The 17,414-nt window shown below is 43.1% G+C and overlaps 1 protein-coding gene across 1 annotated transcript in view; it reads right to left on the bottom strand.

Annotated features, from left to right (window-relative positions):
* Positions 1–17,414, bottom strand: part of LOC127059474 (uncharacterized) — a 60,110-nt gene that overhangs the window by 31,272 nt on the left and 11,424 nt on the right. The window contains exons 4-5 of the mRNA XM_050973080.1: positions 1,555–1,698; positions 601–696 (exon numbers count right to left, since the gene is read on the bottom strand). Coding sequence (XP_050829037.1) covers positions 601–696; positions 1,555–1,698 — 240 coding nt within the window. The remainder of the gene's footprint in view (positions 1–600; positions 697–1,554; positions 1,699–17,414) is intronic.

The raw sequence follows: 17,414 nt of genomic DNA, 5'->3' as shown, positions 1-17,414 counted from the left end.
TCATTTGCATTTCAAGGCATCGTAAGTCCCTATCCTAGCTCAAATCGTCGGCATTTATGATACAAAGAGACCAGCTCCTGATGTGAGCGACAACGATGTAAAAAACCCCACTAATTCACGTCATCTTGACTGAATTATTCTGCTTTTACACCAGTTTCCCTAAGATGGAAGCTGGCTCCTGGTCTTTACATTTTGTGTCTTTTTCTCCTATTGTTTGTCACTCCTTTGTTTATTATTTTTTATTTGTGCAATGTATTCATATTCTCAGAGTCCATCTGCTAAAAGTATCCTATTTAAAAGAGGATGGCATCATTAGCTACCCTCTCTCGCTATAAAGAAAGGAGCAGTTCCCATATTTTTACCCAGTTCAGTGGCTCAGTGGATGCACTAATCTTGCTGAACACTTCAGTTTAGATGGTATATCAATGAGGCATTCAAACAGAGCAGTTTATACACAAAAATTCTGTCTGCTTTGTAAAAGATTATCCTTTTATAAACACTCTGCGGAAAACATAAAAGCAAATAGGGGACAGCACATAGGACAGGAAAGATGTTAGAAGGGAGATTAATACTGAATGGGTCGAAATGAATGGTGCTTACCAAAACGAGGTCCAGATACTTTGGCTGCAGTGAAACATAAATAATGGGAATGACACATCGTTTATTCGGGATAATGAGTTGATCCGAAGTAGGGTCCTAGAACAAGAGATTAAAGATTAAATATCCATCTCCTGATGAATATCAGTAGCAAACTTTAACCTTTTCCTTCCAAAAGCACAATTTCTTTGAACAATCGTGTCAGCACAACACAGTGAAGAAATGGGATAAAGGGAACTTAAATCACATTCTTATCCTTATCCTGAAAGAAAACGCTTCTTCATATTTTAAGACACAGTAGTGCATTTTTATTTCCAGGCGTGTAACTCTTTCAGAATAATTATATGAGAACACAAAGATTTTGCTTGATGCTTTGTATTAGAAAAATCTGGCTTTAGCATTTATTGCTTACATTTTAGTTCTCTGCAATAACTGAAGAAAGAACATGCCCATCCTGAACATTCACTTGGGTGGAGAGATAAAGACAAAAAGCAGCCTGCTGGAAAAGCACAGCATACCACATGCCGAATTAGAGTCTTGAATGCAAGGAGGACTTGGAAGATGTCACAAGCTTTGGATCGGGAAGGGCTGGAAGTGAAGTGAAGGGGGGAAAGGCACAGACAACTGGGGACAGCAGGCTGACTGTACTGCAGTGCTGGCAACCTGTCCAAGCTGGTCAATTAGTGGTACTTCTAGCTCAAGATGCTGTACTGCAACTGAGGCAGAAGACATAGGACAAGCGGGAATCTGGATAGCTGTGGCTTGCCCAGAACTTGGAACAGAGCAGCTGCTGGATGCATGCAGCCAGCCAAGCCCTGCATTGTGGTTTTGTTGCTGATGGCTGCCTCCTGCAAGAGGGATAAAACTGGGGACAGAGGGAGGAGGGGGCGAGACTTTCAAATGACATTTAGAAAACAGCCAAGCTAGAATGCAGGAGCGAGTTCAGCATGCTCTCACCTGCTTCATGGAAAGGGGTTTACTCCATAAGCAAAAGGAGTTTGTGGTTTCATTCCACTCTCTAGAGAATGTGCTGTCCCAGTGCCAAACCAGCACGCATGTACAGCTGGCAGTTTCTCTGCAGAAGAAGCCTTGTACTGGAAGCTGTGGAAAAGTATCCATTTTTTCTTGGTAAATATTTGCATGCAAAACCAGATATTCCCATAGGTTTTTGTGAGGCTCTGCAAACTAGTTAGAGGGAAGGATTTTTAGATTTGTGCCGGGGAGCGTGCATGCAGAGACACACAGCTCCAAGGAGGACATGGTCCTGGGGGGTGAGCTCTCTGAAATGGTGTCTTGAAGGACACTGAATACCTTTCAGACAGCAAGACTCCAATTTGCAAAATTCACATTTTGGCAACAGAACAAAAATATTGCCATTTCATATTGTCCCTTTACACCATGAATTCAGATAGGATTTGATGTGTTTCCCTCTCCTCTTGGGTAAGAGATGCGAGTCCTGCCAGGCACCTTTCCTCACAGGCTATCCTGTAACAGCATCACTCCACTGCCTTCATCCTAAAATGTCCTGAAGACCTCGTGGAAAACCTGAAACCTCCTGCTGCTGCATCACAGTTAATATACCAAGAACAGGACCACAAGGGCAAACAAATGCAAGTGAAGGAAGAGCACTTGGGGTGCTGGGCTGGTAGAGGGGGCAGAGCTGACAAATCAATAGTAAGGGTGTGAGGAGAAGACATATGGCTGGTTATCATCACGGCCAGCCAGGACCAGGCTCTGCAGGGCTTGGCTTGCCTAGGCAGCCCCTGCTGGAGAGTGGGTTGGGTTTTGCTCCGCTGCCTGCCATGGCAAAAGGAAGGGGAGGTCTGTCTCAGTGCCAAAGCAGCAGCCTCTCCTCTGGGGAGCCACAGCACTGCTCTCCAGGGACAGGGACCACTGTGCTTGGCTCAGCTGCTCTGCCTGCTTTCAGCACCCTGCCCTGATTTCCAGCCAGACAGGCTTTTATCCTTGAGATACGAGCAGCGACTTTCCTTTCATTCAGAAAGAAGCATCCATTTTCAAGCATTATCACGGCACAGATAATAAATATTACAAACAGCAGAGCTGTGAGGGGGTGCCAGAGCCCTGCTGCTGACTGATACCTGACCTCTGCAAAGCCCACGTCACTGTGTCACATCACAGAGCCTGGCTGTGCAAAGGGGACCGTCCTGCCCAGGGGCACACAGAGCTGCAGGAGGGGCAGGACCACTGCTGCCACATGTGCTCCTCCTCTCAGCGGGCCAAGGGGCTCCTCACATGGCAAAAGACACTCCCTGTAAGGTCTGAAGGGCATATTTGAAGGATCCTGCAATGAAAGTTGTCGTAGACACACATACAACAATCCATGGATGTTATAGGGGACAGAGTATGGTGCCAAAGGCCCTCAGTGTGGCACAAAGTGGTGCTCCCAAGGCTCCTGGTGGTCCTAAGGTTCCTGGCAGCTTGCACTGACCTTTCTAGGGAGGGAACTGATGGTGCTGGGCCTCCCTGCCTCACTTAACCTCACCCCACCTCACCACTAAGGAAGAGGAGGAGCAGCTCCCAGATGATTCCAGCACGCAGCAATGGGCTCTTGTACTTAGGAAGTATTTGCAACTTGATTTAAAATTAGCCCTTAGTAATTTAAAGGTGGTAATGAGAGCGGCATGAGATAGAGAACAGACTATTTCAGGAGTATTTGTCCAAATTCAGGGGGTAGAAGTGAGTTTTCCAGGGCTGCTTTCAGTATGTTACTGGTAAGGCTGCTTTCAGTATGTTACTGGAAGCTCAGCTTGTGAGCTGAAATCCTAAGAGTTTTTATTCATGGAGAGCTCTCTGCCTGGACATCTGATTATGCAGAGGAGTGAGCCTTTTGGGTTGTAAAATTAGATGGAAAATGTCCACTCTGGGAAAGAACGCACAAGTTTCTTGTGAAACTGCTCTGGGAGGAAGCACAACTCAGGTGTTCACAGCTTGACTTGCACAAGAGAACTATATTTTAAAGCATCTGTGAATAAATCTGTGCAAGCAAACACGAGTTTTCTTAGCAAACTGCCCCAGCACCCATATCCACCGTGCAGTTTGTAGGCTGGAAGCATGACAGGTCACGGTGCCACCCAAGTGCTCCCCTTCAGCCACCCCTATAGTGCCCGCCAAGTACAGCACCCCTTTTCCTGGGTTTGCTGCATAATCCATGGAAAGAAAACAGCTCATACTAACAGCTGAGGTGAATCTCACCAAAAACCACTTCCCTCTCTTCTTTGGTTACTTGCATCTGCCCTGTGCAATATTTTACAAGGAGTATGTCATTAATGGTTCAGGTTTTGATATAAACCTGTGTTTTTACAGGTGTGAATGGTTTGCCAGGTCCTAATCACATACTCTAATTCAAATCATCATGCAATTTTTGACAGTGCAAGCCTTTAAGGAAACAAAAGTGTTTTTACAGTGACAGTGTGAGTTTACTAGATCTGTGTTACCTATTTAGCATCCAGAGGGCTTGAATGGGGCATAACTACCAGAAATTTAATTCTCTTAAATCATAGGATGGGAAACTTAGAGTCTGTCAGACACCTCCTGACACTGAATCTGATTCCAAGGGTCACCCCATGCAGTCATGGAATATGGGGACATTTTGACTGGTATCTGGTTACAGATCTGAAATTTGGATTTAGGTCCAGTAACTAGCAGCAGTAGACAGAAATGCACCAACAAACCCTACCCACACCACTCTAAGATGGAAATGGTCTGTCTGCACCTGGTCCAGTTGAGGGAGCAGGACTGGAGAGCACCTTGTGGCAGCCTGATCAAGGGCAGCTAGCAGGGTCCTGAGGGATGCTGGAGGGTTTGGCAGCCAGTAGCAGAGCATGAGGGGCTGTGCAGACAGGCTGCTCTCATTCTGCCCCTCAGGGGTCAAGCAACACCCTGCCTGGCAATTCCCTTCACATCAAAGGAGCCTCCAGAGGCCCTGCTGATGGTCATGAGGGGCTGCAATACCAGTGCAAAGCTGCTTGAGCTGGGTTAGCAGCGTGCTCACATATGGTCTTGGATTGTACCTTTCCACAAACCAGCTGTACCTCTCAAATAAATACATACTGGGCAAAGCTCAGAAATACATCTTTCTAGAGATTATTTCCATCTGCACATCACAAAGGATATATTGATTTAGCTACACTCCTGAGATCAGAGTGGAAACACTGTACAGTCGGGAAGCAGACACATATGCTGCTTATCAAAGCTATACATACGGCACAAAAAGACACCAGTGTGGAGAGCAACCAGCTATATTTGCACCAGCACACAACCTGTCCTGTAATTCTCTAAAACAAAGGAAAAGGAAGGGCTGAATGCTACTGTTCCTGAGCCACACAAATGGCATGTGAGGAGCCTACCAATCCCAGCTGAACTCATGGACATGAGGAATCTAAGGAGTTGACAATTGCTGTAGCTGTCAAGGATTGCTCCCAAAGCCTATTTATTATTTATTTATTTATTTGTATTTCTTGGACCTGCAGAGAAATGCAGTGATTGACACAACGGCAAAGAATATCCCAGATGAGCTCCAAGTGGAACCCGTCACCAGAGCAAGGCTGTACTCTCTCTGCAAAGCCTTTTCACCCATCCACAAGGAGGACAGGTTACATATTCCTCAAAATTCATGCCATCTGTGTTTGTAGATGGTGACAAAAGTCCAAAAATTACAGAGCAAGAAAGTGAGTTACCTAGATCACGCAGCGCCACTGTGTGCTGGCAATGTACATACCTCAACCTGGTGCATCAAAGTGTCAGGAAAATGGTCATCTGTGGAGGCAGAGAGGACACTGTGGTCCCCTGCACCACCAATCCTTCCTGGTGTCTCTGGGATAATAGAGAATGGGGAAAGTTGCTCGAGGAAAATCATAGATTCATTTGGGTTGGAAGAGACCTTTAAGATCACCGAGCCTGACCAAACCCAGCACGGCCAAGCCCACCACTGAACCGTGCCCCTGAGTGAGTTTACTGGATGTGTGTTGCAGTGGACAACTTTGTCTTTTAAATATCCCCTGACTTACTGACCCAACCACTTCCCTGGGCAGCCTGATCCTATGTGTGACAACTCTTTCCATGAAGAATTTTTTCCTAATATCCAATCTGAGCCTCTCCTGGCTCAATGTGAGGCCATTTCCTCTGGCCCTTGTTACTTGGGAAAAGACTGACTCCCTCCTTGCTACAATCTCCTTTCAGTTAGTTGCAAATATACAAATTAGCATATATAGGATGATCCTTGCACTTATTTCAGATATTTTCTGGCTTTTTGTAGTTTTGCAGTTTAGCATAAAGCAGGCCAGAGTTGTCCCTGGGTATGGGAGTAAAGGATTGTCAAGCTCCTCTCTTTCCTTACCGCCAACCACTTTTGTAACTCTCCTGAAGCTCAAGCACCCACAGCACTGAGTCAGCAGGACACATCCCATCAGTGATCCTCAATCTCTTCTGGGCAAAGTCCTTGGGATGAGTTTAAATGTCTGCTAAACAGTTCAGGCCAAATTGTCTTTGCTGCAGAGCCCCTGCATTGAAGTCATCAAACAATGTGCTATGGCTGTTGTATGTGCATCCACAGGAGATTTCTTTCCCTAGACAAAATGATCAGAGGGATGAAACCCCTCCCTGACAAGGACAGACTGAAAGAATTGGGATTGTTCAGCCTGGAAAAGAGAACACTCCAGGGTGACCTTGTTGCAGTCTTTCAGCACTTAGGGGGAGTCAACAAGAAGTAGGTAGGCAGAGTTTTTAATAGGGCCAGTAGTGATAGAAAAAGAGTTAGAAACAGTTTTAAACTGAAGGAACTTAGATTCAGGCTACAGATAAAAGAAGAATTTATTTACAATGCGGGTGGCAAAACGTTGGCAAAGGTTGCACAGAGAGGTGGTGGATGCCCCATCCCTGGAAGGTCAGTCGGGTGGGACTCTGGGCAACCTGTTCTAGCTGAACACGTCCCTGCTCATTGCAGAGGGGTTGGACCACATGACCTTTCAAGGGCCCTTCCAACCCAAACTATTTTATCATTCTGTAACAAAGAAGCCTTATATTGGTGTTATTTGGACACTCTCAGGAAGATGAAGGCCAAGAATCATTGGTTCTGACAAAAAAATTGCTGAAGTGCCCTGAGTACCAAGATAGAACTATCAACAAATTCCTTTCATGTCTCCTCTACCAGTCTAATGCCCTGCATAAGTAAGAGAAGCATAAAAAAGAAATCTTTGATGGCTTCAAAAGACAGTACCCTTGAAGCAAATTATTGATTACCAGACAATGTTCAGGTGAAGAAAAAACCAGTCACTCTAAAACACATGGCCATCTCCAACAGTCAGACTGAGACCACTTGAGGATGGCTGGAATGAGGCACAGTATAGTGCCTGCTCACTGGGAAGAGATGACTCTAAAATCCTTGAGACTTCCATCTGACCCAGGCACAGATGGAACTAACCTGGGAGAAAGGGGTCAGCAAATCCCAAACCCACCAAAGTTTCCTCAGCACAGGGTTTGCTTTCTCTGCAACTTTGCCTTCCAGAAAAAGAGACCTCATCCTGAGCAAGAGATGCAGAATCAGGCACTAAAAATGGCATAGCTGCTTCTCCCTGGAAAATTCCACCCAACATCTGCACAGCAGCTGGATTTCCCAAGTCTATTATCTCATTTCACTGATCTGAATGAATTTGCTCTCAGAACAGCTGCAGATCTGTATATATCACTCATGGCTTGATTCACTATGTTTTACCCGAATTAAATATTAATTAGCTACACTGTCTTTTCTCCTCCTACCACTAAATGCTAATTAATTGTAATTCATGATGGAAAAAAAAGTGGCACATGAGTAGCTACTTTGGCCCAAAACATGAGTCAGTTCTAAAAATCCAAACCAACACCAATCAATTCCAAGTTTTAAACACTGCTGGGGAATAAGTTCAACTTCAGTCTCATTCTTTTCATTATAAGACTCTTAAATACCTTTTTTTCTATGGATTCATCCAGAGAGATGCATCACTAATATACTGGCCAAGCATGGGGTCTCTAACTCATCTTGGACAGTTTCTTAATACAAGAAAGGCCCCACAAGAGAAAGTACAGCTATGGTGTTCGGCATGAAGTAAAGACACCAGGCAGACTCTGGAACTTAAGTTTGCAGGTTTTGATCCAGAGTCACTTCAAACAGCCTTCCCATAACTGCAACTCAGAGGTCATAAATATTTTTGCCTCAAAACACAAGCTTCCCGCTGAAATGGACATATGTGCTGACAAGTTCTCAGCAAAAAGGATGTTTTATGTGAAGATTTAGAAGTATGAAGAACACACTCAAGACATGTATTTCCAAAAGGCGATTTATGGGGTAGATTTACTCCTTAGGGTGTATTTATCTAATAGGCTGAATGGCCACAACGAGTTTTAGACTGAAATGTCACAGATTTTTTCTCTTTTTCTTTTCTTTTTTTTTTTTTTTAACTGTCTGCTGTTTACAACACCCTCTGCAAACAAACTGGGCTGTGCAGCTCTGCATTTTCTAACGGCGGCGGCAGCCTTTCTTCTTTCTCCCTGTAACAAAAATGCTTTGAAGTCCTATGCTGTTAGTTACAAGTATCCTGATATTTCCCCAGCAAGGATGTAATAGGAGCCAAAACAAGCCTCCAGGTGCCAATATTGCACCTGACAAATTAGGCACACGACTGGAAAAGGATGGGCCCATCCTTCTGCTTAATGTTCATTTCCTCTCATTTCCACGTTAACAGGAAGTAGTTGGAATGGAAAAAAAGATTTTCCTTAAAGACCTGAACTATCAAAAGCCTGGGACTGTTTCTCCTTGCAAACAAAAAAACTTGGAAGCCAGCTACGTCCTATGATTTGGAGCTCATTTACAGTGACTTGTTTAACCCCTACTGACGGCACGATGAACAGGATGTTATGATTTATTTAACACTTAAAGCGGGTGTGAGAACAAGGTGGATGGTGCCCTTAGATGTAGTCTTTTCATAATTTATTGCTCCAAGTGCTTAATTTTTCCTCAGGGAAGCCTTTGATAGCAGGCTGCTGCGGTGTGGTTAAGCGTGTGCATTAGGCTGTAAAGCAAAAATATTAATAATACTAAAAATAAAAACCGTAACCAAAGTTACTGTTTTGCATAACAAGAACTTGCACGCCTTGTTCAGCTGAAACTCAGAAGTGATAACCCCACACCAACCAAATTGACTTGAGGATATTTAATGGAGCAGCACAAAGAGTGTTGAATTTACCTTCTGAGGACTTGAGCTGCACAAACACAAAGCAAACTCACTCTTGCAAAACGCCGCACGGCTCCTGGAAGGCCACTGGAGAACCGTAACAAAGTCAGCTAAAAAAAAATAAAAATTACTAACATCTCCTACGCTGGTACCACAGGGGACCCTGACCAAGAACAGAGTCACAAAAAACATTTTGTTTGACTGGCTTTAAAGTTGAACTGCTGCTTAATAATGTTGTAGCATCCCTCGTAGGGTTTATCTTAAAGCACCTTCTTTTGAATGGTCCGTAATCTTTATCTGGAATACAGAACCATCCTTTAGAAATCATTTTCATGTTGAAGTTACTCAGTGAAATAATGTACAGATCTCCTGCTCTGTGGAGATCAGTGCTCAGCTCTGTTCATGTTCTCACATTGAAGGCCCTTCAATGATCTGTAGGACTGCTTGCACCTGTGGATAAAGGACTTGTTAAATACCTATTTAGGGTTTTTTTTCCTCTCTTGAGCATGCATGTGTACGAGTAAGTTATATTTTGATATAGACAGGTAGGTAATTCATTTCACTTTTAGGAGATGAAGTAATGATTTTAGCAAATTACATTTGTCTCTTTAATCTTATATTTCCATGCACACTGAGTTAAATGTTGTAAAACTATCAATTCTGTCAAAACCTAACAGAAAGAAAACAAGAAACCCTGCAATCTTAATGTCCAAACTGACTGGTGATTAACAGGAATTAAATGTGCAGGAATTCCAAATCTTTTCTGATCGGAGATGTCTAGATGACTTTTGTTTTTCCCTAATTGTATGAGGTTCCTACATAGTATTTAAGAATCAATTATATTGCAATTGATGTAATTAACTCTAATAATCCAGTAAAAGTCAGTAGGAGGGCTATTCAAGTCAATAGAAAAGAGAGACTATATTATGAAGGTGTTATTAACCTATACAGATTTTACTAGACATTTCCCTTTCTTACATAATAAATACACAGTGATGAGGAAGGCTGTCATTATAATTTAATGGGAACAATGGTTCATCACTTTCTTTCCTGTACAAGCCTTAACTAATTCTACATACAGTGTATAAGTAAAATGAAGTTAAATGAGTCTCATAAATTAGCTATTAATCATCCATCAATCATCTGTTGCTCCATGATTAAAATCTGCATTGCATTCAGAGCTGGGAAAGGTATTTGGGGAGTGGCAGGAGCTGCATGTACATCTTCCAATTAATTTATTCATGCACTTCCATTTTGCATTGCCAAGGGTGCTTACTGAAACAGTCCTGAAGTCAGAGAAAGTCTCCTGAGGAAAGTTCCAGCCCTTCCCAGAATAAAGTAAAACTCTAATTTCCATATTTATAGGCATCACTCTGGCTTTAAGCATTGTTGCATATGAGAACCTCATTCACGCTCTTCAATTCAGTCAGACAACTCTTTTTGGGGAAAGAAAGCAACACTATGAAGTCAGGGAAAGTGAGGCAGTGGTCTGCTATATGCCTTGCAAAGTGATGAAGAAAATTCCTCTGCCCAAGATCCTAATCTCCTGTCTTATGCTCTAAGACTTCTGCACTGCTCAACGAGGCAAAAGTGGGTTCTGCCTGAATATGGCTATTAAAATCCAGCTTTTTAGGAATTTCTGTCTTCACCTTCATCATGCTGAGGATAAGCCTTATTACACATGGAAGACTGCATTGATCTCATTAGCAGAACTGCTTGTCTTGGCAGTAGACAAAGATCAGTTGTCTGTGCTACTGTTATTCAATATATCAGTTGCCTTCTGAGAGACTGGCTACAGGTGATCCTCTTATCTTGCATCTTGGCAGCCTCAGTCTGGGCAGCTCTTCCTGACACCAAGCGTGTCTCTCACAAAAACTCTCTGGACCATTGCAGGCAGCTCCAAGGCACAAGTACACAGGGACTTGGTGAAAAACAGTGACCACCTTCCTACATAGAGCTGAGCTGATCAAAAGAGGCCCAGGAGAAGGCAAGGGCAGAGTTTGAGCTATTCTGGAGTAATTTAAAATCAGAATAACTATTGAATTACCTGGATCCTCCGTGCAGCGCTGTTGAATGTATGCAAAGAATGAGACTGAGGAGTGGAGTTTTGTTTGTCTGCTGTCAAAATACTTTTTCAAAGATCTTGGGAAGAGGGTATAATTTCTGAAAGCTCTTCTTATGCAGACCCCCCTGCATCTTTGTTCACATGTTATCGCCGCTTTGGGTAAGATGTAGTACATGTACTCAACTAAAGAAAGAGGGAGCTGTGATGTTGCAATAAATACAACACAGAGGAGTCCAGTAATGCTTTGTAGCTACAGTGCTGATTTTTTTTTAAATCACAGCAGTAGGGCAAGTGCTCTACAGATATCAATAGTTGCACCAGAGCTGACCTATGTTGCACAGAATGAATGAGCTTTGACTATAGGAACACAGATAGGCAACCCTGCTGACTCCTGCTGAATAAACCTATTGTAAAGCTGGCAAACAGCATCCTTCCAGGGCTCTTGGACTTGTGGCTTCATCTAGTCTGGGACTCCTCAGTGTTTTATTCTTTATAACAGCATCATACTTTCCCATACTGCTAAACACAGAAGACATTTCTGATGTTCACATTGCAAGGTCCACTTGCGGTGTACTTGATTTGGTGGTGTTTGACAAAGCCTTTGCTTTAATTCAGGAGCCAGTTCTGTGATAACAAGGACATAGATGGAAAACCAGTGCTCCATGAGACATTAAACCTCTTTTTTTTCTTGTTGTGGGCCAAAGCAAAATGCCGACAGGTGTCACACAGCCCCACATACCAATAATTAGTTCACCACAGCAGGTGTATTTGACCACAAAAGCTGTTCTTTGAAAATGAGATCTTTTCTTTTGGGAGAATTGCAATGCCTAACTTCCAGGCATGGGAAGCACAGTTGCAACGGAGTTTAAGCAGAATGACACGTCCTCTGCTGCAGACACCACCCAGGGGCTGAGCTGGGCTGCCCTACACCTTGCCAGCACTACCTGAGAAGCACAGGGCTGCTTTTTGGGTGCCTTTGGAACTGCAGCTCCATGCAAACGAGCAGTGCCAAAAATGATAGACTGAGAACTGTTAAAGTACAGCAATTCAGCAGTCAAAACTTCCTTTCTTTAAATCCCCAAACACCACTTAGTTATGTAATAATCTCAGTTCTTTCATGCTCCACGAGCTTGCCTTAAATTGTCTGGAGCAGCTCCTCAGCCGCAGATAGTCCCAGCTCGCAGAAGGCAGTGGCACTGGGACGCTTCCCACCAGCTGCCGCTCTGCCTCGACCGCAATTGCATTTCACACACAAAAGATGACAATAATCTATCACAAAAACACAAAACAAAAAAAAAACCCCACCCTCCCCCTCGGTTTGAATTGTCATCTGCAAGAAAAGATTCCAGTGTTTCAGCTTCCACGGAAAATCAATACTGTCTTATCTTTATTTTATTACTTTAAAAAAAAAATTCTTGCGATGACAGTATTAGGTAGCACTGTGAAAAACAACTAAATATAGCAGTGGATCATAGTGGGTGTGAATGGAAAACAAAGGAGTCAGGAGCGGAGCTCCTGCTGCTGTTACGTCACTATAACACCCATAATTATGTTATTATGTACACTGCCCACTTCAACTATATCTGGACACCACTTACCATGATAAAAATCTGATTACTAACATGACATATAATCTTGGTTTCTTTGATGAACATTAACTTCTGTCTTCTATATTCTTTTTCAAACAGACAGGAAATTTGTTTGGCCTCCCTTCTACAGGGAGTTTGGAAGAGTGAACCTACAGGAAAAATTTTTAAAAAGTCATTAAGAATCTCATTGCTGGACTTATTTTAACTTGGTATAAAAACATATCAAGCCACTTCTAAGGTGCTGATGTGCACACATTCTCATGAATTCTCCTCAAAAACACCTAACTTTTATAAATCCTAGTAGCTCCATATAGAAATTCATCTGGATTTAGGGCATGTTTAGTTATAGAACTGTTACACCTTTTTATGCAGAGCACCATAGCTTTTAAACTTAAAATGCCCTTATGTGAGGGGTGGGGGGTGCATTCAGGCATCGTGGCTCGGTGCCACATGGATCCCAAGGGCTTTGTGCTGGAAGAGGATTTGGTGTGTCCATGAAGATGTCCAGTGGGGTGCCCATCACTGCTTCCCAGCACTGGGCAGGATCTCTCAGGTGTTTCTCACACCCTCTTCCATTGCCTGTGTCCCAGAAAGCAATACTGCAAATTCCTACAGCTGACCTGATGTTCGGACAAAATGTAGTGTTTTAAAGGCCTTGGGAGCTCTTTTTATTTTTTATCTAGAAAGTGAGAGGGGGGAAAACCAAAACTGGCAGGGAAAAAAACCCTAAAAAACAATGCCCTTCAAGATGAAAGAATATTTTTTTTTTCTTTAGCTAAATGAATATTGAAAAAACGTATATCTTATTATGTCTTCAGCCCCTGAGGTTACCCTATCTGGTTTGTTTCACAATTCAGCAGGAAAAACCCTCAAGATATTTCTAAGATAACTGTTAAATGTCTGACTTTCATCTACAATAGAGGAAATCTGTATTGCCAAAAGCTTGTTCTCAGAATTCCACCTTAAAACAGTTTTAGTACCACCAGACCAGAAGGGTTTGATGCCAAAGAGCTGTTCTGTCCTATTGAAAGCAGAGAATGGCTTCCTCTGCAATATGTACAAAGAGCAAGGAAATTTACTCAATTAATGTGAAACACAAAATGGCATCTGCCATCTGGAGATGCACACAAAAGCCACGGGCAGTCAAACACTTCTTAAGACTTTGGCATGTAAAATTAACATATTTTAAGACTTAAAAGGACATGTGAACTCTGAGCTTGCAAGGATTTCATGTTTCTCACAGCAAAATAAAATACACAATAGAATATTTCCAATGTAATGTCCCAGAAATATCAGTGCTAACCACCTACAAAAATTTGCCTGTGACATCGAGGCTACCATTTCTATACTGGGGTGGGAATTGAGTGGCTGTTCACTTAAATATGCATTTTTAAACAATGGACAGAAATAGGCTTTCACTAAACTTTAGAACCGCACTAAAGTATGTTCTTTTACTGAGACCTGTGTAAAAGTCTTGCTTCCTCTTGTGTGTGACACTGTGCAATCACTGTTTTTATTTTTCATTGCAAAAACAGAGCTACGCTGACTAGTCAAGTCTAGTGCAGATTCAAAGACTATAAAAAGGGCTCCCTTTTCTCCAAGCATTTTAAGCATTCTCTTCTTGAATAAAACGAAGAAAGTTCAGCTCCAGTGTCTGTTCCCTTTTGTGTATTAAAAAACCCATACTGGTTTAAAAAAACCATGACATATGGCATCTAAGTGGTCACCACCATAAATTATTCAACTTCTGCTCACTCCACAAACGTAAATCTAACAAAGTACAAAACCTGAGGCCTCTCTGGCAAACTCATGGTCACATGTCCTTGGCGGTGTCTTCAGCACACATTTGGCCACACAGATCTGGTCACTGCATCCAAAGTATTCACCCAGACACCCACTGTGATACACAGTTTTCCCTGCTTTTCACTCTACCAGCAATCCATCATTCTGATGCTCCCCAAGATCAGCTGAGCAGAGCCTCCCAATATTTTAGGTTACAGCCCTTCCCCTCTACCTGTTAGGCACACACAGCACTCGTTCCACAAGCCCTGTTTTCTTCAGTATTTTGCTGAAGAAGAGAGAGTGACAAAAAAAGAGGAGAGGGGAGAAATCAAATCCATTCCCACTTAAGACTGTGCGGTTCAGCAGCAGTTTCCCATGCAGTGCTGCTCAGGACAATCAGGATGTCTGAATTAGTCTGCCACATGTGTCTTGCAAAAGCAACCTTAATTTAGGTACCTCCAGCTTTCCAATTTCACAGTTTTTCCGCTAACTTTCTTTCAGTGAAATTCTGTTTTGTTTTGGTTTTTGGTTTGTTTTGTTTTTTTTAAGGCACCAAAGTGAACATTTCAGAATACACCAGAAAGTTGGTTCACAGTCAAGCCCACCAGCCCTGCAAGTACTTACTTATGTAAGATATGATAATGTAGCCAGTGCAATACAATGGGATGACACACAGAGCATGTATTCAGATGTTTAGGGAAAGGGTGACAATAAGCTTAGCAGACCTGGAGTATCAATGAAGAAGTGACAAGTGAAAAAATTCTTAAACAGTGACCCTGTTACTTACTTTGCCAGTTTCCTGGTTTTTTATATTGGATATGAGTTGTTGTCTAAGGATTAGTTTTACTGATTAATCTTTTAATCAAAACACTCTTAAAAGTAATACAGCAAAAAAAAAAAAGGTAAAGCATAAGATAAAGAAGTCATCATTCCAGTATCAACATCCACACAGTCCATATATTTTATGCCACATTCTCATAGCAAAAAAAAAAAGTATCTCAAACTGATCAAACTATATACTCAGCCAGAAGAAGAGGGCTGAGAATGCACTAAAGCAACATTTAAATTTTATTTACCAGTTTTTTGATTTGTCCTTGCATTTTTGAGTGTGTGTATGAGAGAGGACAAACAGAGACAGAGAGGGAAGAAAATGACTCATGCCTGACAATGTTACCATGAAAATGGTCATAGCTGTGGGCTTCCCTGAGGGAATTTGTAATACCACAGCAAAAATCCAGCTAGCCTGCAATTACGGTGCCGGCAGCGAGTCCCTCCAGCACGAGCCATAATGTCTGGCTACAGCTGGTGGGAGCGCTCTGGATGAGTTCCCTCACCAGGAGCATCCTGGGCTCTGGGGACAAGGTGGCTGCTGTGGGGCAAAGCTGCTAGGACAGCCCCACACATCCAGGCAGGCAGAGGTCTCCCAAAAACTCCTCCCCACAGAGGGATGGAAAAAAGAGTGTACTTTAATGCACAGCTCCCTTCCTAGCACATTTGGTGCAGGATCCCCATCATTCCCTCCTACAGCAGGATGCCATCCTGCAAAAGAAACCCTCGGTGCCACTGATGTGAAGGACTCCATGTTAAAAATAAAACCACAGTCCTCAGCAAAAGCGAGCAGGGTTCCCGGGAGAGGAGTGTGAACCCATGCCAGTGACAGGCTGGAAGTGCAACATGACGGAGATGCTGCTGTGACCGGACAGTTGAGGGATGAGCTGGGGTTTCCAGGCATGTCACAGGGATGACATCCCGCGGCTCCGGGGGCCGGGGCCGCTGAACCTGCCGCCGGCCAAACCTTGGAGTGTCACTTACATGAGCTCCAAAGTAATCTTCTGGCCCACCCTTCAGGAAAAAGATAAGATGTCATGATCAGCTAATAGGAAGTGACAAGAAGAGATAAAATGGATGGGGAGGGAGGGAAGGTTTCGGATTGAAAAGGCATTATTCTTTCCTCTAATGCCAACCCTGCTAACAATAGGGCTAAGTTAATTAATGGGCTATTTGAGCACTTTCATCCATTTTTGCATATAGCATTAATTTTTCTACAGATACATATAACACAATTAACCTATAGCTTTTCAAACAATCAGACATGGCAGTCCTTTCAAACTGGTGGGGAAAACATTGCACTTTTACAGAAAAAAGGGATTTAATTAGGGAAAAAGATTGAGAAGAGTCTTTGTTCCTCTACTCTTCCAGCCATTGCCTTCCATCTGGCATGGGAACTTATTACCAAGACATCTGAGCATCTTTCATAAAAAAAAAACAAAAAACGACAAGCAAACACACAAAACCCCCAAATTTCTGGCTTTCCTCCCTCTTTAGAGTAGAAAATCCTATCTGTCAAGCTTAGTTCACTTGCAATTAAGAAATCTGCTTCACTTCCTAACGAAATGTTAGTGCGTCACTTGACAAAGTCCCATTGAGCACAGAGAGAGAGGTTTAGGCTGGAAAACACTTGTAAAGTTTCTCCCCAAGTGCTGCTCCAACGGCACCTCTAGCTGGGGGGGCTGAGCGCTACCCCCTGCAACCACCCGGCTGCACAGGCACAAAGCCCCCGGTACTCAGTCAGCTCTGCAAACTTCAACAAAAGCCTAATCAGAAGTGCCAGGCTTTTAAGATCATAGCCCCGCCGTGATGTTAATCAGTCCGGCGGGGGAAGAAGCGTCTCTGGTGGGTACAAAGCCCAGGACAAGGGGTTGCGATCCCTGCGCGGCTGCCGCAGGAATGACAAATAGCAGCGGCGAGCTGCTGCCTTTGCCCGAGAGCCGAGCGCGCACGACGGGCACAGAAAGGCTCCCTTTATGCTGCTAGGAATTCGCAGCTTAACCAAGCCACAATATGTTTGGAAGCTTTCGCCAAAAAGTGCAAAAACCTGTAGTCAGTGTCGCTAGGCATTGGATAACAAGCGCGGTTTCTTCTGCCCGACATATTTCCCTGATGTATTTGTTTGTAAAGGTAGAGATAAGTATAGTAACACAATCTGTTCCTTAATATCTTAGGCAAAGAAAAATCACTACTCACTAGCTACAACAGTTTACAATCTCTGTGAGACAGCTGCAAGAATATGTTTATTCTTTTATTCTAAAAATCTCAAATGGAGCCTGATCCTGAAAACCCTTCTTCCTCCCAATGATGCTTGTCTGCAATAATAAT

This window comes from Serinus canaria, chromosome 3 (assembly GCF_022539315.1).
Source record: "Serinus canaria isolate serCan28SL12 chromosome 3, serCan2020, whole genome shotgun sequence".
NCBI classification, from domain to species: Eukaryota; Metazoa; Chordata; class Aves; order Passeriformes; family Fringillidae; genus Serinus; species Serinus canaria.
Note: the sequence above shows the minus strand (reverse complement) of the source record. Positions and strands in the feature narration are given on the sequence as shown.